Consider the following 23,257-nt stretch of genomic DNA (forward strand, 5'->3'; position numbering starts at 1 on the left):
AAGACTTCTTTCTGTAAAGGTTTATTTTTAAACTTGCAAATATACATATGCATTTGCTTTGTTTTTATTGTAGCCAAAATTTTAAATTACGTGTAGAATTTTACATTTCTCCTCTTTTATTGCCAAACTTAAAACAAGATAACACATTATTATGAGCCGGTATGTATTCAGTATTTTGATAAATCGTTGGAAAATTCTTGTTCCTCCCCCTGCCCCCCAAGAGATCTTATAAACTGATTGGGCCCCAAAGTTTATTTAACTGAAAATACTTAGTTGGTAATTAATGACAGTTTCAAATTTCAAAGTAAATTTATTATAAAATTGCATATACAGTATGTCAGCACATACAACCCTGAGATTTGCTTTCTTGCCGGCATACACAATAAATCGACGAAGCACAATAGAATCAATGAAAGACACACCTGGCAGGACAGACAAAAGAAAACAATGTGTAAACTGTGCAAATGTGAAAGAGAAGAATAATATAATAATAAATTAATAAAGCAATAAATATTGAGAACATAAAAGGAAGAGAATTTGAAAATGAGTGTATAGGTTGGGGGAACAGTTCACTGATGCAGTGAGTGAAGTTGAGTGAAGTTATATCCCCCCCCCCCCGGTTCAAGAGCCTGATATTTGAGGGGTATTGACTGTTTCTGAACCTGTTGGTGTGAGACCTGAGGCTCCTGTGCTTTCTTCCTGATGGCAGCATTAAGAGAGCATAGCCTGGGTTGTGGGGTTTATTGATGATGGATGCTGCTTTCCTAGCGAATGTGTTCCATGTAGATGTGCTCAATGGTGGGGAGGGCTTAACCTGTGATGGACTGGACTGTATCCACTATGTTTTGTAGGATTTTCCATTCAAGGGCATTGGTGTTTCCATACCAGGCCATGATGCAACCAGTCAATAAACTCTCCACCACACATCTATAGATAGCTGTCAAAGTTTCAGATGTCATGCCAAATCTTTGCAAACTTCTAAGGAAATAGAGGCACTGCCATGCTTTCTTTGTAACTGCACTTATGTGCTGGGCCCAGCACAGTTCCTCTGGTATGATAGCACTGAGGAATTTAAAGTTGCTGACCCTCTCGGCCGCTGATGCCCTGTTGAGGACTGGTTCATGGACCTTTGGTTTCCTCCTCCTGAAGTTAATAATTATCTCTTTGCTGACATTAAGTGTGTCCTGAAGAAATGGCTCAAAATATCTACTGTTAGTTCCTATTTCCATGGCTGCTGCCTGACCTGCTGAGTTCCTCCAGCATTTTGTGTTATGATGCTTTGAGAGAGAGGCTGTTGTTGTGGCACTATTCAGCCAGATTTTCAATCCCCTCCTTTGATTCATCACCATCGTTGATTCGGTCAATGACAGTGGCATCATCAGAAAACTTAAATATGGTATTGGAGCTGTGCTTAGCCTCACAGTCATAAATATAAAGTTAGTAGAGCAGGGTCTAAGCACATAGCCTTGTGGTTCACCTGTGATGATGGAAATTCTAATGGAGATGTTGTTGCCAATCTAAACTGACTGGGGTCTACAAGTGAGGAAGTCAAGGATCCAGTTGCACAAGGAAATATTGAGGCCAAGATCTTGAAGCTTATTGATTAGGTTTGAGGGGATAATCACGTTGAATGCTGAGCTGTAGTTGATAAAGAGCATCCTGATATATGTATCTTTGCTGTCTAGGTGTTCCAGGCTTGAGTGAAGAGCCAATGAATTAGCATCTGCTGTAGAGCTATTGTACTGATAGGCAAATTGGAGTGGATCCAAATCGCTTCTCAGGCAGGAGTTGATATCTTTCATCACCAGCCTCTCAAAGCACTTCATCACAGTGGATGTAAGTGCTACTGGACAATAATCATTGAAGCAGGTTACCACTTTCTTCTTTGGCAGTGATATAACTGAAGCTTACTTGAACCAGGTGGGCATCTTAGATCGCTGGAGCAAGAGGTTAAAAATATTGGTGAACACTCTAGCCAGTTGATATGTCTTTAGTACTCGGCCAGATACCCCATCTGGGCAGACTGATTTCTGTGGGTTTACCCTCCTGAAGGATGATCTCACATCAGTCTCAGAGGGTCATTGAGGGCTGTAAGAGTTTGCAAAGGTTCTTCCATGTTTCAATGGTCAAAGTGACCATGGAAGGCATTGAGCTCATCTGGGAGTGAAGACTTGTTGTCACCTATGTCATTTGGTTTCACTTTGTAAGAAGTAATGGCATTCAAGCCCTGACACAGCTGTCGAGTTGCCACTCAAGTTTAGTCTGGAATTGCCACTTTGCATGTGAGCTGGCTTGCCAGAGATAGTACTTGGACCTCTTGTATTTTACTTGGTTACCAGACGCTGAATGCACTGATCTGGCCTTCAGCAGATTGTGGATCTTGTGGTTCATCCAGAGCGTCTGACTGGGGAAGACTGTGAATGACTTCGTGGGGATGTACTTGTCCACAACTGCTTTAATAAAGTCAGCGACAACCACAGTGTATTCATTCAGATCTTCTGAAAAGTGCTTGAACATGACCTACTCCAGCGAATCAAAGCAATCCTGGTGCTGCTCCTCTGCCTCCCACAACCCACTTCTTTGTTGTGCTTATTTATGGTGCCTTTCTCTTTAGCCTCTGCCTGTATTCAGCTAGGAGAAGGACAGCCAAGTAATCAGATTTCCCAAAATGTGGGTCTGGGCATGGAAGAGTAGGCATTCCTAATGATAGCAAACTAGAGATCTACCGTGACAGGAACCCTGGTTCTGCAGGTTTTATGCTGCTGCAAATTGGTCAGAGATTTCTTCAAACAAGCCTGATTGAAGTCCTTGACTATGATTTGAAATGCTTTGGGATGGACAGTTTCTTGTTTGGTGATGGCAGAATTCAATAACTTTAGTGCCTTATTAACATTGGCTTTTGACAGTATATAAACTGCAGTCAGGATCGCGGACAGGAATTCTCTTGATAGGTAGAATAGTCAGCACTTAATCATTAGATCTTTCAGAATGAGGGAACAAAAGTTTAACAAGACCAAGTCTGCTGCATTTGACCACCACAGAGTTTATCATGAAACACAGACCCGCACTTTTGCCTTCCTCAAATCAGCAATTTGGTCTGTCCGGTATATCGAGAAACTCTCGGGTCTGATTACCAATTCCTCTGTGCTTGGAGAGAGCTATGTCTCCATGAAACATGGAACACAGCAATGCCTCAATTCCCTCTGATACAGCAACCTTGCCCGTAGATCCTCAGTCTTCTTCTCCCACAATTGTACATTTGGTAACAAGATTCTTAGTGGATGAACATTCATTGTTTAGTGTTTGAAGCCTGGCTTGGAGTCCTCCCCTCCACTCTCTCTTCTGGCTATGGCAATGTACCTTCACCTATTTATCTGCCCAGTTAGCAAGGTGCTGTACCTGCATGCTAGAGAGTTAAGTCTGCTGAGTCCTTCAGAAGATTGCAAAATTACTAGTTCATTAAGGTAGATCAAAAATACATGCTTGAAGAAAAATTACAAGCTTCCAGATTGCAGTGAATGCAATTCAGAAGAGGTATATTTAGAAATTTTGAAAGCAGCCTGCAGCATGTCACCGTGGTTCACTGGCACCATCTTGGCTGAATGATAGTGAAGTTTAGTTCTATTTTCAGGTTGAGGTAACATACAGGGCCTAACTTTCATCTTATCTATTGCATGTAAATCTTTCTGATCAACTTTCCGACCTAAAGATTTTTACAATGTTGGTTAGCCAACTCTGTGCATTAAGACTGCCAAATAATGTCCATATTCTTTAATGATTGTTGAGGCAGTGCTTCTTCAACTAAAGTTGATTGCTATCTTGTTAATTGCAATAACGGCTTCTGCACCTCAATTTTAAATTCACTTGTCACTTTTTAGAAATAACCCACTGTCATGGAATCAAGGAGTTAGAAAGCAGAGAAATACCCTTTTTGCTGCAGCATATTTGTGCTGACTCTCATCTATCTGCACTAATCCCATTTGCCGCTATTAGCACCACATACTTCCGTCTTGCTTATTTAAGTGTCCATCTAAATACCTCTTAATTGTAGTAACTGTATCTGATTCCATCACCTTCTCTAACACCCACACTCTATGTAACAAAACATATGACTCAGATATACCAAAGTCTTTTAGAAAATAGAATGAAAATATCAAAAAATGTTTTATTACTGATTGTCCATGAAAATTCTGATGGTTGGTGTAATTACGTTTTTGGCCTGCAGAGATCATAGAATTTTGTGCATATTTCAGGAACTTGTTGCCTATTCTAAACATTTGCTCAGCTGAGATGTACTTCTTTAATAAGAAGGAAAAATGCTGGAAGTAGCAGATCAGGCTGCATCTGTGGTATGAGAAAGGCCATCATTTTGATTCAGGGAGCCCTGTTTAGGGGATCTTTGGCTTGAAATGTTGAAGCTGTTTCTCTTCTCACAGAAGCAGCCAGACCTGCTGAGAATTTCAAGAATTTTTATTTTTTTGTTTTTTAATTCTAGTATCTGCCATTTTCTTGTTCCTGGTCCCAGTATTTTAATAGATGTTGCTACTGTTTATCCAGCAGATGGAGATATTGCACAAGATATTATTTACAGATTTGAGCCACTGATATAAGCAGTCCCCTTCACTTGATTGTCTCACTAAATATCTGTCTCTTTTTATTCATTCCAACCAAAATTATTTACTGCATTGATACAGCAAAGCTGGTAATCAGAACAAGCCTCTTAATCATTTGTCTGCTGGTATACCCATGTTTTTGGTGTCTTTTTTATATTAGAAATATAGAAACATAGAAAACCTACAGCACAATACAGGCCCTTCAGCCCACAATGCTGTGCCAAATATGTTCTTACTTTAGAAATTACCTTTGGTTACCCATAGCCCTCTATTTTTCTGAGCTCCATGTACCTATCCAGGAGTCTCTTAAAAGACTCTATCGTATCCGCCTCCACCACTATCGCCAGCAGCCCATTCCACTCACTTACCACTCTTTGTGTAAAAAACTTACCCATAACATCTCCTCCATACCTACTTCCAAGCGCCTTAAAACTGCGCCCTCTTGTGTTTGCCATTTTAGCCCTGGAAACAAGCCTCTGACTATCCACAAGATCAATGCGTCTGATCTGATTTTATTCAAAATACCATCCTCTGAATTCATTTCTATTTCTGCCAGCTTTCTTGCCAATACGCTTTTCTCAACAGTTCATCACACCTTTCCAGGATACGGTCTTAACACGGAAATTTGCTAAATCTTCATGTTGCTAAATGTCCCTTTCCTGATTGAAAAGAGCACATGACAATGTTTCTTTTACTGTAAATACATTCCTTACAGACGTGATATCATCACTATACCTCAAACACATTTCTCTGTTAAGTATAAAGGTTTTGCAAATGCTGGCAATATCAATCGGGCATTCTAAAACTGTGTGATAAGAGATCAACCCTCAAACGGTCAATCATTCTATTTTCCTGGAAATTCTGTTAAAATCATCACAACAATCCTAAACAAGAGAAAATCTGCAGTTCCTGGAAATTAAATACACTCAACTATCCTGAAGTTCCTTTTATGATGAAGTGGAACCATTGAACCATTAATGCTTTTAATTGTTAATTTAATGGTCTTCATGAAAGTAATGCTACTTTATTTTCAGTGTTTACCATGTACTACTGGTGGGACTTACGTCTTGTTCCAAATTTTGCTCCTGTTCCATAAATATTTTTTTATCATTCAGGGTAATAGCTTTGCACAAGGTTAATTCTAAAAAATTTTTTTTGTCCATTTGTACTATTGTAGTGCACCAAGATTACACAACACACAATGCAAGTTATGCCCACTCATTTCTATATTTAAAACTTAGATTTTCATAGGGCATTCCATAACCTCAGCATGTCACAAAGTACTTTACAGAGACATTAGGTACTTTAAAGGTATATTCACTGTTAAGTGAAAAATTGGGGAGATGAAATCAATGAAGTATGAACAGGAATTGCAATGCACTATACAATTTATACTAAGCACATTAGCATGTAGTTCGATACTTGAATAATTACTAAGTACTTATTTTTGTACCAGTTTTAAAGGATATCATTGTGAAAAATTAGAGGTACTCACCCATGGGTTGAAGAGCAAAGGAACTGTCAAACATGCCTAGAAGAATAACAAAATATGTTAGTTTCATTTTGAAAGATAAATTGGAAGTTTTAGACTTGTAGCCTTGTGATGAACTAGCGAAATACAGACTGAAACTGATCTGTTAAAGTTTTACTGCAAATGTAAATATCTAACTCCTTGTCTGTTTGAATATCAACATTTTAGTTGAATGAACTTAAAATTATGTCAACAATATGATTCCAAATATTGGTAAATGAAATAAATTGCACTTTCGACACATGCATAATTTCATAGTGGATGCATTCATTTTAATTGTTTTATAAAAACAGTTAATTAAATTTGGATTATCATGTTTCAAATACATGCTCTTTTTATTTGAATCTGATCTAACTGATAAAGGTGTACTTACTCCCAAGTTCAAATTGTTCTGAGATGGCAATAAACCTTTCCTTTGAACTTCTGTAGCTGCACATTGGATTTAGTAAAGATCATGCTGGATATATTGAAGATTATGGCTTGGAGACATAGTGTTTCAATTTAAGATGGTGTTGGATTCAGATATTTTTGATCCAAGATTCCTACAGAAGTCAAAAATTAGGCATAAAACTTAATGCTTCAGGATTGCTTTATTAAGCTTCAGTAGAACCAAGAGAATTGGAAATGGGGAAATGCGAGAATCTAAAAACAGAGAAGAATGGAAGGAAAAGAATAAAGATGGCAAACCTATGTGCTCTGCTCCTCGTATACCCCATAAGTAAGAGCTATTTCATTCAAATTTGTAGATAAGAGTTAACCAGTCAGATAGCTCCTTCTAATAATACAACACAAGGGAAACTTCCAGGATGATACAAAGAACTGTAACCATTAAGGGACACATTGAACAAATGTAATTACATATTGTGACCACTAGGAAACATACTAAAGACTTATATGTCTATAGGTAGTTATATAAAATAAGGCAGTCATATATGTTAAACTGTAAAGATAATAACTATTATACAGTCTAATACAATATTTCCTCCTTTGATCACACTTTTAGAATCCAGTACATTGGAAAATTCAGAGTAAAACTTGTGGTATCTATGTAAAGAATAAAATGATGAAAAAAAACTTCATAAGTTATGAAAATATCAAAGGTATTAACAGGACTATGTCATAGTTAAGAAGATTAACAGGTGCACTGACATGAGTTTGAACTACTCTATTAATGATCACTCTTATCCAAGTAAATATGATGTAAATTATGATTAAGCATATTAGGATAAATATTATGACCCAGCTTCTGAGACTTAATTGAATCCTATAAAAATACCATTCATCAGATTAATGTATTTTAGTTGTTTCTTTATGAACATGATCACCACATCAGTTATGCTTTCAGTCTCATCGGGTATGTAAGTACACTTCTTCCCCATAACTGCACATGTAACCCCCTCCCCTCCAACTGCTGAGAAGATCTAATGCTATATGATTCTGAAGAACCTTTTTATGCATGGCAACTATTTCTATTGTTACTTTTTCCAAGGCACTATCAGTGTCTTACCTACACTTTCTAAAGCCGCAGCAACATTTTCAATCTCCCTTATACTTTCTGATGCAATCAGTTTGATACAAAACATGCTTCTTCCAAAATGTCTCATTCACTTTTAGACATAGGAGGTAAACTTCAGTTCTTCATGTGTCTCATGGCCAGAAAGACATTCCCCAAATAACAAAATCCTAATCAATTACATGAAAGAGAGGTGTAGGCTCCATTTTTGCACATGAGGTATGTATTGTTACATGAACTTCATCCATTTCTTATTACTTGACAAGGACCTTGTTGAATTGTAATATTTTTCTGATAGATACCATCACTGAAAATTCCAGTCATTAGCCATTTAGGACAATATAAACTATAATTGCATAAACTATGCCCTAAATAAGAATGGCACCTTTTGAACTCAGGCAAAATATAGCTTTTACAGTGAACACATTAATAGATTTAATTGCTTTGTAATAAACATTAGGTGCAGATATAGAGTTATCTTAGGATAAGACATGAGTTGGGTCAGATATTATATGATACCTAAAATCATGCTGATTATATTTACATAAATGATATAATTCAAGATGGTATATTGTGTTATATTAGATTTTGTAAAACATTGATAAATGTCTGTAAGATCAAAATGCCAATATAATTCTTTCTGATCTTGTAGCATATAGGGTGTGCTTATGTCTCTAGTGTATTTGTTGGTAGTACAGGCTTCCCCTACTTTACAAATGTTCGCTTTACGCCACTTTGCTTTTACAAAAGACCTACATTAGTAACCTGTTTTCGCATTACAAAGAGGATTTTCGCTTTTACGAAAATTTTTCCCATATAAATTAATGGTTCTTCGCTGTACACCACTTCGGCTTAAGAAAGGTTTCATAGGAACGCTCTACCTTTGTAAAGGGGGGGCACCAGTAGCTGGATTCTTTCTTAGTTTCAGGCACCATTAAAATTCAAATGTCTGCCAAGAATTTTGATAGTTGGCTTGGTAGATTCATTTGGATTCAAGCTTATCATTTATATGTAAACATTAACCCACTTATGTAAGTCCAAAGGAATGTTGTGTGCTGCAATATAATGGGGAGTGACCATTAGAGTGGCTAATTGATTAATGACAACAGAATGTGTTTGAAAAAAAAAGCAAGCTGTGTTGAGACAAGAGATCAAAGAGTTTGTATATCTCTGTGTGTCTTTGCCTTGTGAGTCTTGTGAATATATTGGGGGTGCTTTCCCGTTTTGCCTTAAAACACCTCTTAGACTTTTGGTTTAAGATAGCACTGGTGAACCTCAGTGACTGCTTTCTGGTGGCAAATAGAACAAAGAAAACAACAAAAACTTCTTTAAACGCAAAATGCTGGAGGAACTCAGCAGGCCAGGCAGCATCTATGTTAAGGAGTACAGTCAACATTTTGTGTATGTTACTTGGATTTCCAGCATCTGCAGATTTTCCCTTGTTTGTGATTGAAATACTTCATTAATTGCACTTTTTCTGCTAAGCGATCCTGGCAAACAATAGACTGTAACTTCCCCGTTGGAGCTGAACTTTTGAACCACCTGTACGACCTGCCATTTCTGTGGTCAGAACTGAGGTCTCAAAGGTTCAGGATGGTTGCTCAGTGATGTGCACGTACGTAATCGAGGCAGCGGGGTCCGTGCCAGAGTGCAGGGAACAACCTGAGGTTTGATTGATTTAAACACCAAGCCGAATTGGAAAAGTTGGGTATGGGCTGTATTGAGGTGGCGGAGCAACAGCCCAAGAGCATACCAAAGTGGTAGGATCCAGGTTGGAGAGCAAGGTCTGGATGATTTAACCATCGGGCCAAATTGAAAAGAACAGGATGTCAGGGCCAGTTCAAATCACTGCTAGGTGAGGTTTACTCATCTCTGCGCCAAACTGTGGCTGTGGCCTGTAACTATCACATTGTGGAGTCTCTTCTGGAAACTTCAGTTCTCAATGCTATTTGCTTACTTTTATTGTTTGCATGTTTTTTCTCTTTTTTTTCTCATTGGGTGTTTGATGGTCTTCTTTTATTTTAATAGGTTCTATTGGGTCTCTTTGTTTTGTAGCTGCCTGATGAATCTCAAGGTTGTATAAAATATATATACTTTGATAATAAATATACTTTGACTTTGATGGATTTCACCAAGGGCCAGAGATTGCGATCAACGCCTAAGACCCAGGGGCGGTTTCAAGAGTGATTTGGAATTTGGAGTACACAATAAACGAATGGTGACTAAGAATCATGAGCCTCGAAATCTTTGTGCCTTGCAGAAACATTTGTGGAAATCTTTGTGACTTGCTACGTGGTCTTTTGTGTGGCTTATTTGTGTTTTCTGTTTATAATAATAAATTAGGCTTAAGTTACTTTGTTGTGCTTGTACACTTACCACCACATCTCGAGGTCATTTGATTTGTTTGGGTCAGTTCAACCCAACCCATTACATGTTGGCACCGTGAACAGGATCCAAGGAAAATGTGGAGGTGGACAAGCAAGTCGAGTGATACCATACAGAGGTCCCCGCATGGACGAATAACTCTGAGGGTTTTGGATTGCAGGCTGTTGCTCTGAGTAAGTATGGTCCTCTCAGATGCTGGGAGAAGGAACTTATTGAATTGTCTGACCTTAAACTTCCATGTGTAGTTTCACCATGCCTTAAGCATATAGCTTTTCCCTCTAGAAAGGATTCTCTGACTCAGGTAGGATGGATTTTTGTAACTGCATTGGAGCAGTTAAATATTGAAACAGCTGAAATTTCTGAGGAAAACGAACATCTGCAGTATGACTTGGCCTCTTTGAGTTCTCAGAACTATTTAAGCGAAATGGCACGTACAGCGCAAAAACATGCTGAGTGCACTGACGTTAAACAAGTTGCTGTGGCATAGAGATCCTTTAATCATTAGACATCCTCCCTGAGGTGACCCAGCCAGGGCTGATCAAACCCGGCCTGTGTTCTTCCCATGGACCAGGATAATGAGAGGCATGTAATTCTGAGGGTAATGATATTTTTAAACGTCACTACCTGGCATCTGTATGCCTGGGATTGCATGGGTTAAAGGGGCAGTGTTTACTGGGATTCAGCATAAATGGCCACTGTATTGCAAAAAGCATCATGCAACACAGCTGTATGACAGTGGATCCTGTAAGGGCCCAATCTATGGTCCTGTAGGAGGAATGGGACCCAGATTCTTGGGACGGGGATATCTGGTATCATGATGATTCAGACAGGGACGAGAACAATGTCTCTGAGGCACACCCCCACAGACATGTAAAAATTAATGAGGTAAACCAGAATGCTGATGAACAAAATCATGTTGCAGAGCTGTCCCCAATACCACTGAGATCACTCTCTGTAGCTGCACTACCAAGGAGTCAAACGATTTAGCTCAGCAGCTGTGTCAGTGGCTAGGGGAATCCTCGCCCAGCTGGCTCACCTGCCTATGGAATTTAGGAGTCTCTCAACTGTTTTTATGATGTACATTAATTGATTCATTTAGGGTCATCAACACTGGACCCATTGGTCCTGGCTGATTTGTGGACTGGTCAGGCTGATGGAGCCGAGCACTCCCTGTAGGCAGTGGTCATACAAGCTGTCTGTGTTCATGACCCTGCCACTTTGGAACGGGATGCATCTCCTGATACCTTGAAACCCCCAGGAAGCTACTTCATGCTTCTGTGATATGCTAACTCTCCCATTTATAATAATAATGCTTTAAACAGCCTCCTTTTTCCGCTGTAAACTCACCTGATTGATGGAATGGGGAGTCTCACCGTGGACCAGTGTCTTGCTGCCTCTGCTGTATATATTGAGAAACCTACAGCTGGAGGCATGAACAGAATCAGCAAATTCATGCGATACTCACAAGTATACATTCTGTATCACCTCAACTGTCACATTGTGAGTAGGGAAAATTGGTAAAAATATGACAACAATGAGTAATATTAAAACAAACTTCATAATGTCCATAGTTGTTAACATCATTTGAAGTCTTCTGGCTGGTTAGTGATTTGCTCACTGTAGCTGAGCAGCATAGACACTGAGTCAGAAATGACTAGCCACAGCTGTTGTTATCCTCATGGGGTACCGTGTCCGCTTGCTTGCAGTGGCTAGCATGTACCCACTTATTTTTTCCTTCTGCCTTTGCCACTGAGTCAGTAATTAACAGCACTTGATTAGAACCTTCCTTTCGAGGTTTCTGAGCTGCTTCCACAACTATGGACTCTTTTCATGTTCTCAATACTTATTGCTTAATTATTGTTATTATTATTATTGTTATCTACGCATGTATACTTTGACCCTTAAGGGGTGCTGTCAAGCTTCCCTGTGTGTTACATACTGAATGTAATATGAGAGGGCATTCTGGGTAGATAAAGTAAAATAAACAGGGACAAGTTTGTTCCTCACCTCTCTGTCTCTCAGTGTGTTACTCACGGTTGCCCTGCTTCCCAGTACCACAAACATATCAACTGGCCACAAAAATATCAACATGATATTTATTGTTTTGTTCCTCTTGGCAAAAAATGTCAGAGTGCACACCACAACATATGCAGCCACAGGAAGTGTGGCAATTGTAGGATCTGAGGTGAGAGAACAAGAAAAGGACAGTTAAATAAAACAAATAAGAGAAGGAGAGAGAGTTGGATAAGACCTATTAACTTTTCTGGAACGTGACTGTATTTGAAAATGACGACCATGTTTGGAAGTATGGGGCTGTACACTGAAATGACAGAGTAATGGAGTTCATATACTGAAAGTTTTTGAATATTTTGCACTGGGAAATGAAATTTCAGATGAAATTCATGTTCCAACTTTTTTGAGTGTGATGGGTGCAAAAACATTTAATTTATTACGCAGTCCAGTGAAAGCTGCTAAGCCCGGCACTAAGCCTTATGATGACATAGTTAAAGACTTAAAGGAACACACACAAGATGCTGGAGGAACTCAGCAGGCCAGGCAGCATCTATGGAAAAGAGTACAGTTGATATTTCAGCCCAAAATTTTGACTATATTCTTTTCCATAGATGCTGCTAGCCTACTGAGTTCCTCCAGCATCTTGTGTGTGCTGCTCGGATTTCCAGCATCTGCAGATTTTCTCTTGTTTGTAAAGTCTTACAGGACCACTATTCACTTAAACCTTATTGCTGAGAGGTTTAGATTTCACAAAAGGAATCAAGAGGAAGGCAAGTCTATTTCACAGTTGGTGGCAGTGCAGAAGCAATTGTATGGCAGCTTTTGGGCTGTCGCTGATGACGCAATTCATGATAAGACCATAAGATACAGGAGCCGAATTAGGCCATTTAGCCCATCGAGTCTTTTCTGCCATTTCATCATGGCTGGTCCATTTCCCTTTCACCCCCAATCTCCTGCCTTTTCACCGTATCCCTTTATGCCCTGTCTAATCAAAAATCTATTAACCTCTGCCTTAAATATACTCAATGACCTGCCCTCCATAGCCACCTATTGTAACCAATTCCACAGATTCACCACTCTCTTGCTAAAAAAATTCCTCCTCATCTTCATTTTAAACAGAAGTCGCTCTATTCTGAGGCTGTGTCCTCTGGTCTTAGACTGTCCTACCAGAGGAAACATCTTGTCTATATCCACTCTATCGAAGCTTTTCAACACTCGATAGGTTTCAATGATAGACTCAAATGTGGTCTGTGTAGTGAGGCAATTCAATAATGTTTGCTTACAGAATACTGATTAACATTACAGAAAGCAATTGAGATTAGACCATTTATGGAGACGGTGGCTAGAAAGCACAGCTATTAAGCACATCTTCCAAAATTCATTAAGTTTCTACTAACTTTAAGAATATGACACCTATTGTGATCTATATTACCACTGTGGCAAAACTGGGCATGCAGCAATGAACGCAGGTACAGGTACAAGGATTTAGACCACCAAAGCTGTGGCAAAAAAGGACATATTGAACATGACAGTAAAAGTAAAAAGACTAAATATACTGTAATAAAGAAAAGACCTTTGGAAAAACAAAAGGAAATGTGAACAAGATGGAGCAAACTGAGGAATGGACTGAGTGACTCTCACTCTGTGGTGGAAGAAGCTTTGCATGCTTTATCTATTTCATGACACAAAGGTGGCTATTTGGTGACCCTGTGGTTGCATGGGGCCACAGTGAGAATGCAGGGTCCTGCAGTATCGGTGGTGTCAGAGACAGGTTACAAGGAGAAATTACAGCATCTCACCTCAAAAGGGACAAGGTTGATTTTAAAGAATACCGGTGAGATTGATCCATTAAGCAGAGGAGTACATGTTACTGTGGCGATTAACTTCCACTGTACATTGTTACAGGTAGTTCTGCAGTGCTTCTGGGACCCTTGTGTTTGCAGCACCTCAAACTCAACTGGTCCGAAGTTGACTTGATTGGTGGGAGCACTGGCCTACAAGAAGTATTGAAGAAACACACAGAAGTATTCAAAAGAGAACCGTGCAGTTTGAAAGGAATCACTGTTAAGCTGGCTTTAAGCTTGACACAACACATAAATGCCTGAAGGCAAGACCTGTTCTATATGACCTCAAACCAAAGGTAGAGGTTGAATTGGAAAGACTGGTCCAGAGTAAGGTATTGGAACCAGTGTGAGTCAGTAAATGAACAACTCCAATGGTTCCTGTCCTTTAAAGCTCTGCAATGGTGATTGGAGATTCCATTGTCAGAGAAGCAGAGAAGAGAAACTGAAAGTGTGATAGAGTCACTCAGATGGTATGTTGCCTCCCAGGTGCCAGGGTCAGGAATGTCTTGGATCGGGTGCATGGCTTTGTCAAGGGGGAGGGTGAGCAGCAACAAGTCTTGGTACATATTAGCACCAATGACAGACGTAAACAAGGTGAGGAGGTCCTGAAGAGAGAGCTAGGTAGAAAGCTGAAAAACAGGACCACCAGGGTAGTCATCTCTGGATTGCCGCCCATGCCACGCACCAGTAAGGATAAGAATAGAATGATTTGGCAGGTGAATGCGTGTCTGAGGAAAAGGTGCAGGGGACAGGGGTTCATATTTATGGATCATTGGGAGCTCTTCTAGGGAAGGTACAACCTGTACAAAAGGGATGGGTTACACCTGAACCTGAGGGGGTCCAATATCCTTGTAGGTAGGTCTGCTAGATCTGTTGGGAGGGGTTAAACTAATTTGTCAGGGGAGTGATAGTGCTGAGGGTGAGGTAGTTGATTTACAAACAGACGCGGTGTGTAGTGAGACTCCTAGCAATCAAAGGCTGATGATAAGGCAAAATTACATTCAACATGATGAGTTGCAGCTTAAATTGTGGACAAAATTGGGAAGGGTGAATACAGGACTGAAGGTGTACTTAAATGTGCATAGTACACAGAATAAGGTAGATGTATTATAGCTGAGTCATAGATTGGCATGTATGATTTTGTAGGCATCCTGAATCATGGCTGAAAGAAGATTATAGTTGGGAGCTGAATGTCGAAGGATACACATTATATCGAAAGGACAGGCAGGTAGGAGGCGTGGGAGGTGTGGCTCCGTTGGTAAAAGATGAAATCAAATCATTAGAAAGAGGTGACATAAGGTTGGAAGGTGTTGAATCATTGTGAGTAGAACTAAAGAACTGCAAGGGTAAAAAGACCCTGGTGGGAATTACATACAGACCCCCAATCAGTAGTAAGGATGTGATTTATAAATTACAATGGGAGATAGAAATTACATGCCAGAAGGTATATACAGGTAGATTGGGAAAATCAGGTTGGTGATGAATCCCAAGAAGGGGAATTTCTAGAATACCTATGAGAGGGCCTTTTAGAGCAGGTCGTGGTTGAGCCCATTAGGGGATCAGCTATTCTAGATTGTGTGTTGTGCAATGACTCAGAATTGATTACAGAGCTTAAGGTAAAATAACCCTTAGAGTCAAGTGATCAGAATATGATAGAATTCACTCTGAAATTTGAGGAGAGCTAAAGTCAGATGTATCAGTATTACAGTAGAGTAAAGGGAATTACAGAAGCACGAGAGAGGAGCTGGCTAAAATTGATTGGAATAGGACACTGGCAGGGATACCAGTAAAATAACAATGGCTTGAATTTCCAACAGCAATTCGGAAGGCACAGGATATATACATTCCAAAGAGGAAGAAGTATTCTAAAGACAAGAAGACTCATCCATGGCTAACAAGAGAAGTCAATGTCAATATAAATGCCAAAGAGAAGACATATAATATTGCAAAAATCAGTGGGAAGTTAGAGGATTGGGAAAGTTTTAAAAACTATCAGAAAGCAACTAAAAAAGTAATTAAGAAGGAAAAGATGAAATACAAAAGTAAGTTAGCCAATAATATTAAAGAGGATACCAATAATTTATTCAGATACATAAAGTGTAAAAGATATTGGACCACTGGAATATAATGCTGGAGAGGCAATAATAGGAGACAAACTAAATAAATATTTTGCACCAGTCTGCACTGTGGAAGACACTAGCTGTATGCTGGAAGTTCGAGAGTGTCAGGGGTCAGAAGAACATTAAGTTGCCATCACTAGGGAAAAGGATTCTTGTGAAACTGAAAGGGTCTGAGGGCAGATAAGTCACCTGGACCAGATGTACCACACCCCAGGGTTCTGAAAGAGGTGGCTTAAGAGATTGTGGAGGAATCAGCAATGATCTTTCAAGAATTACTAGATTCTGGGATGGTTCTGGAAGACTGGAAAATTATAAATGTCACTCCACTCTTCAATAAGGAGAGAGGCAGAAGAAAGGGTATATAGGGCAGTTAGTCCGACCTCAGTGGTTGGGAAAGTGTTGGAGTCGATTGTTAAGGATATGGTTTTGGGGTACCTGGAGTTACAGATAAATAAGTTGTGGCCAGCATGGCTTCCTCAAGGGAAAATCTTGCCTGACAAATCTGTTGAAATTCTTTGAAGAAATAACAAGCAGGATAGAAAAAGGAGAATTGGCGAATTGTGTGTACTTGGATTTTCAGAAAAGTTGCCACATATGAGGCTGTTTAACAAGTTAAGAGCCCATGGTATTACAAGAAAGGTACTAGCAAGGATAAAGCAGTGGCTAATTGGCAGGAGGAAAAGAGTGGGAATCAAGAGAATCTTTCCTGGTTGGCTGTCGGTGACTGGTGGTGTTCCACATGAGTCTGTGTTTGGACCACTTCTTTTAACATTATATGTTAATAACTTGAATGGCAGAATGGCTTTATCACAAAGCTTTCAGATGATATGAAGATAGGTGGAGGGGTGGCTAGATTTGAGGAAGTAGAGAGGCTACAAAAGGACTTAGACAGACTAGGAGAATGGTCAAAGGGGTGGCAGATGGAATACGGTGATAGGAAATGTATGGCCATACACATTGGTAGAAGAAGGGTTGTGTTTCCCAAGGAGAAGTTTCAAAAGAAGCATCAATAGCAGAACCACCTCCTTGAAGACCCCACAGAGCTTTCTAATATTGCCTCACTTTATTTCTAAGCTTTATATTGCTTTGACTATGATCTCAAAATACTATAAAATTGCAACTGAAAATTTTCTCCGTACCCCATGAGCTGGTACTTGTATAAGCATTTCTCTGCATCCTACTGGATTGTATGTTTTTAAGTATTTCTCTGCACCCCACTGGAATGTACATATTTAATTATTTCTCCATACCCCACTTGTTTGTACAGTGAGGTACAATATTAATTTCAGGTTCAACTGTTTTTACAGATATGTTTTTGCAAAGTAGCAATGTAAAGTAGTTTCCTCACTCTAACACTTCCACCAGGTGGTGTATTGAAGCGGAACTAGTCAATTCTCTCGTCAATTTCAAATTGAGGAAGCTCTTAACTCCTTTTAAATTTAGGTGCCCAAAATTTCCACTTCACCTGGGATTGTTCTGGGTCTTTAAATCTTTGCAACCATCCTTGTTGACTATGCCAAATTGTTGGATTCTGGTGTTTTTGAGCCAAGGTTCTTTCAGTAGTCAAGAAAGTGATTTAAGCTTGTTGTTTCACAATCATTTTATTAACTACTAATAGAACAAAGTGAATTGGAAATGGGGAATAACATGAGCCTAAGACCAAAGGAGAAAGGAAGGACAAGAATAAAGATGGAAAGCCTCCAGGCTCTGCCCTTCTTATAGCCCATAGATGAAAGATATTCTATTCAAATTTTTAGGTAAGAGATAACCAATCAGCTAACCCCTATTCAAGTAATGTGACACCAGAGAAGCATCCAGAATGATATAATGAACTGTATTCACTAGGGGACACACTGATCATTTGCTTATGCGGTACATACCGTGATAACTGGGGAACAAGTTAAAGATGTACATGTACAGTATATAGGTAGCTTTATAAAATACAGGCAGGCATAAATGTTAAATTGCAAAGAATATACAGTCTAATGCAATAATGGTGAATGACTTAGAGAGGAACTTGAAGATGGTAGCATTCATAGATATTGTATCCCTGCCTTGTTACTTCAGAGAGAGAATTGCTGTTGAAGTACACTTGATAAGTTCCTTCACTGACCATTGCAAATCGTACATTTTGAAGTTATAGCAAGTTTATGTTGCAAGGCTTATTTATTGGTTGCAGTGGTGTGAGTGCTGATCAAGCAAGCTGCTTTTCCTGGCTGGAGTTGAACTAGTTGAGTACTATTATGGCTTCACTCAGATTCAGATTCAAATATTACATGTACAATAAAACATCTAGTGAAAGGCATTGTTTGAGATAACAACCAATACACTTAAGGATGTGCTGGGGGTCGCTCACAAGTGACATCACACATTCCAGTGCCAACATAGCATGCCCAAGATGTTTAGCAGAATAACACAAGCAGCAGCAACAACAACAACAACAAAACAAGCTCCTTTTCCAACCTACCACCCAGCCACCCACTCACACACAGATAAGCTACCTCTGGGCTTCCAGTCCTTGGTCCAAGATTCTCAGACTTGCAGACATCAGTCCTCCGACCTCCATTTCCTGGCTTAGGCATGCAGACATTGAGCCTTTGACTTCTGAACGAGCTGACACAGGGACTCTACCCCAGATTTGCTGATTTCAGTCATTGACCTTTATACTACTATCTCTGAACTGATTGAGCTCTAGACTTTGACCTTTAGCTTTGTCCTCTGGACATTGTTGACCTTTAGGTATTGATCCCAGGACTGGCCAAACATAAGTTTGACCTTCAGACCTCGACTTTTGGACTCTTGAGGACTGACCCTGGAGACCTGGGGGGAAGAGGTTCAACAGCCCTTGTGACTTCCGTCTGTACTGACCACCGACACGGGACTCGCCAACCTGGGTATCATTGGTCTCCTTAGCACCTGCTGCCCCAACTTTCGAGACGTCTGACTTTTGACAACAGAGAGCTCTGACCTGGACTCCAAATATCAGTTCCTGCCCCTGACTCTTCTCTAACTGCTGTTGACCTTAAGCTCTCCCTTATTCCTGTCCCTAAACCCTAAACTGACCCCTAACTCCCTACACTATCCCCAAAACCATCCCTACGAACCTATAAATCAACTAAATCTGAGCCACAACATTGATGGACATTGTAGCTTGACATCACATTAACTAGCCAGAAGAATGACCTTTTCTGTTTCTCTAGCCTCCAGTGTCTTGAATCTTTTCTGAGTTTCAGCTGCTGACCCATTTGTGGATAAAGACTGTACTGAGATCCAATAGAGAATTTATTGTAATGATGTAAATTTGAAATACCTTTAGATAAATAAGATATTTTAAAATAAAATTCAGAATTATAAAACAGAAAATTACTTTTTCATAGAATGGGAATGGCTACAACATGAAAAGATGATATTTTACCATCGTTCATAATATCTCCATGGAAGAGCAATCCAGTAAGTTCCAATTCTTTGCTCTCATCCCATTGCCCTACAAAATCTCTCTTTTCAAATAGCACCCTCCTTCCTTTTGAACTTTACAGTTGAATCTGCCCCCACTATCACTTCTGCAGTGCATCCTAAACCAAAACCACTAAACAAGCCAAAGAAAATATCCTCATAGTACTTTGGGCTCTTCTGTCAATATTCTTCACCAAATGTCCTTTGGTACTTGACCCCTTAGCCACAGCAGCAGATTCTCTTCACTAATTTGAGATCCACAGGGGATAGTGTGTTTTTGGAGGATAATTAGCTGAAATATTTATCACATATTACTCAGTGTTAGGCCTGATGTACCAATATTGCCAGTCTAGCAATGCTTTGTTAACAGTGACTCCAAAAATGTTGATGGTGAGAGTTTTGTTTCGGTAGGATGACTAGTCTCTGACAACCACAGCCTTCTCTCATTGTAGTAAAAATATTTCTACCCTCTGGATGGATGGTTTTCTCTTTAACTCCATTAACCTCATTTTCTCTAGCTTAATGTGCCTTAGTGCCAACGACAAGTTGTATGAAGTTTTCCTGATTACAGCTCCTCACTCATTTGTGGATAAAAATTGTACTGGAATCCAAGAAGAGATTTGACTGTAATGGCATAAATTTGAAATACCTTTTAGCAAAATAAGATATTTTATAATAAAATTCAGAGCATAAGAATCACAAATTTTGGTCCAGTATGTTGGTCACTGACCTGAAACTTTAATTGTGTTCTCTTGCTATTGATGCTATTGGACTTCTTGAGGATTTTCAGTTCTTACTGTTTTAGTTCACACACTGAACTATACTTTTAAGTTAAAGGTCTCAAACTAAGTTCTGGTGGGCATTGAAGTAGCTGATTTAAGCCAGTTGGCACACCTACAATGAAGTTACATGAACTGCATTTGATTGATAGCTTTGAGATTTTATAATGTAGGAATCAGATGATACAAGAACTTAATCTCATAGACTACTGTGTTCAGGGGAGAACATCTTTAGGTCAACAGTGGTGAGTGTATGTAAGATCAATACATCTGAAATCAATGTAACAAAACATTCATAAATAACTTGTACTTATAGTCAATACCTTTTCATAAACACAATGCTTCTGTATGGCATGAACAATGATGTCTCTAACTTCCGTTAATGCTCCTCCTCCCCTTCTTACCCCATCCCTGATATATTTAGTTTTTTTTGTTTTTGTTTTTTTTCCCCCTCCTTTTTTTTCTTTCTGTCTCTGCCCATCACTCTGCCTGTTCTCCATCTCCCTCTGGTGCTCCCCTCCCCCTTTCTTACTCCCTAGGCCTCCCGTCCCATGATCCTTTCCCTTCTTTAGCTCTGTATCCCTTTTGCCAATCACCTTTCTGGCTCTCAGCTTCACCCCACCCCCTCCAGTCTTCTACTATCATTTCGCATTTTCCCCTCCCCCTCCTACTTTCAAATCTCTTACTATCTTTAAAAAAGTAGTCCTGACGAAGGGTCTTGGCCTGAAATGTTGACAGTGCTTCTCCTTCTAGATGCTGCCTGGCCTGCTGTGTTCCACCAGCATTTTGTGTGTGTTGCTTGCATTTAAACTTTCCTTTGTTGTTGTGACCCTCCATGGTCTCTAGGACTCATATATATGGAACTGTATGAATTGTCTCAAAGAATGAGCAATGGCTTTTGCTAAGTAGATAAAAGAATTTTCTACATAAGATGATGTACCATAATAACCACAAGATGTCAGTACTTCTATTCGAAAGAAAATGAAATATTTTCTAGAACTACTTTAAATCTGGTTTTGCTTCCAGTTAAAAAGTGTTAAATGTCTGGATCTGAAATGTAACCAATTTTAAAATCCCTTATAAGGTTTACAAAGTTAATACCCTACACGCCATGCTTTAGTATCTGTTCATGTCAAGAATGCTCTTGCAATCCCAAAGCCTTTCCATTAACAAGAAGGTAAAATTCTTGGAATACTCTTTACTTTCTTAGAAGAGTGCAACTCCAACAACCCTTAAGCAGCTCAGCCTCACCCAGGATAAAGCAGCCCATTTGATTGGTATTAATTCTCTTCATCTCCTTTACACCTTGGTTGCTGTGTGTGTAACCAACAAAGTTTACTGTAGTTTACTCACTCAAACCACATCGACAGCATCTACCAGCCCTGTAAGTACTACTATGTACTACGTAAGTATTTACTATATAAATAACAAATATTATGATTGCTGTTAATCTGTCTTTTTCAGTAGGACTGCAATAAACATAGAAAACCTACAGCAAAATACAGGCACTTCGGCCCACAATGCTGTGCCGAACTGTGTACTTACTTTAGAAATAACCCAGGGTATAGAAACATATAGGGTATACCTAGGGTGTAGCAAGATTGGTGAACTTCTGATTTGCATGCTTAAAGATCTTGAAATTTCTTCAAAATGTAATGTAAGTACAAATGTTTGTATATAAATAAATGTGTTACACTAAGTTTCTGATACGGTTGTTCTTTTCATATAACATTGCCTATCTTAAGTAATTGTTTTGCAGGATTTTCTCTCTATGCAGTCACTGATATTTAAGACAAATGGCATTTCAAATAACAGATTCTTCTTGTAAATAGTGAACTTATAGAAAGAATTAATCTCGAGGAGATATCTATGATATAGTTATATATGATTATATAGATATGTCATGTGATTATAGTATGTCTTAGCATCATCATTTGAGATAAATATGTAGTTACACATTACGAGTCACACATATTCCTTGCTGTCACAGCTAAACACAGTCAGCACCATTTTTTTTGAAATTTCTGAGTTTAGTAACTGTTATAAGTAGAACGTAGTAGAATTCAAGCAATATTGAAGGTCCATTTACAGCTGAAGGTTTGATTGATAAGAGAAAGACAACATGGCTTTTCTTAAAGGAAAATAATTTTTAAACTGTTAGAGATTTTTGAAGTAATTGAAAGGGTGATTAAGGCAAATACACTTCCAAAAGGCATTTGATAAAGTGCCACATTCTGAAGGTGGTGAAATACATGGGACTGAGCAGCATGCATTCAAAATTTACCAAATAGCAGGACACAGAGAATCCAGGGCAATTTTTGAGGTATGGATGCAAGTCAACACTAGAGTTCCTCAGAGGTCAGTACTAGGAATAGAAATTGTTTTTCTTTATATTAATCAATGTATAGGGCAGTTTCCAGATTTGTAGATGGCACAAAATGTGTAGGTACAGTACAGTGGACAAGGAAGAGGGTGGAAACAAGCAGGTTGGTAGAACGGTCAAATATATGGCAGTTATAATTTAGTTCAAGGAAAAGCAGTGATATATTTGGATGGAAGAGGAAGAAGAGGCAATACAACTGACAGGTCTCAATTCTAATGTGGATATATGAACAGGGATCAATTTGTAATTCAATGGAAGTGGCAGGGTAAGTCAAGAAAATGGTTCCATAAAAACAAGAATGCATGGTTTCTAAATTGAGACATAGTATTAATATTACAGAAGTTCTAATTAATTTTTATTAAACACTGATTTAACCACAACTAGAGTATTGTGTCCAGTTCTGGGTGCCATGCTTTAGAATGTGTGACAAAAACAAATGAGTAAACTAACAACTAACACATGCTGATGGCACTGATACTGCTGCAACATCCTTTCACATATATGATTCATTCACATACAGTATACAGAGAGAGACAGCACTGTTATTCTGCTCATTTTCAATACACTATCTAGTCACCGAAAGCAACACTGGAAATTGAAATGATCACACTCAACAGCACAAT

General features: G+C 39.1%; 1 protein-coding gene across 1 annotated transcript in view; it reads right to left on the reverse strand.

Moving 5' to 3' along the window:
- LOC140737211 (complement factor H-like) overlaps nt 1-6,254 on the reverse strand; it is an 89,105-nt gene extending 82,851 nt beyond the window's left edge. Inside the window, exon 1 of the mRNA XM_073063509.1 lies at nt 6,109-6,254. Within this exon, the coding sequence (XP_072919610.1) occupies nt 6,109-6,175 (67 nt within the window). The 5' untranslated portion in view covers nt 6,176-6,254. The remainder of the gene's footprint in view (nt 1-6,108) is intronic.
- Between the last annotated feature and the right edge of the window lie 17,003 nt (nt 6,255-23,257).

The sequence above is a fragment of the Hemitrygon akajei genome, chromosome 12 (assembly GCF_048418815.1).
Source record: "Hemitrygon akajei chromosome 12, sHemAka1.3, whole genome shotgun sequence".
NCBI lineage: Eukaryota > Metazoa > Chordata > Chondrichthyes > Myliobatiformes > Dasyatidae > Hemitrygon > Hemitrygon akajei.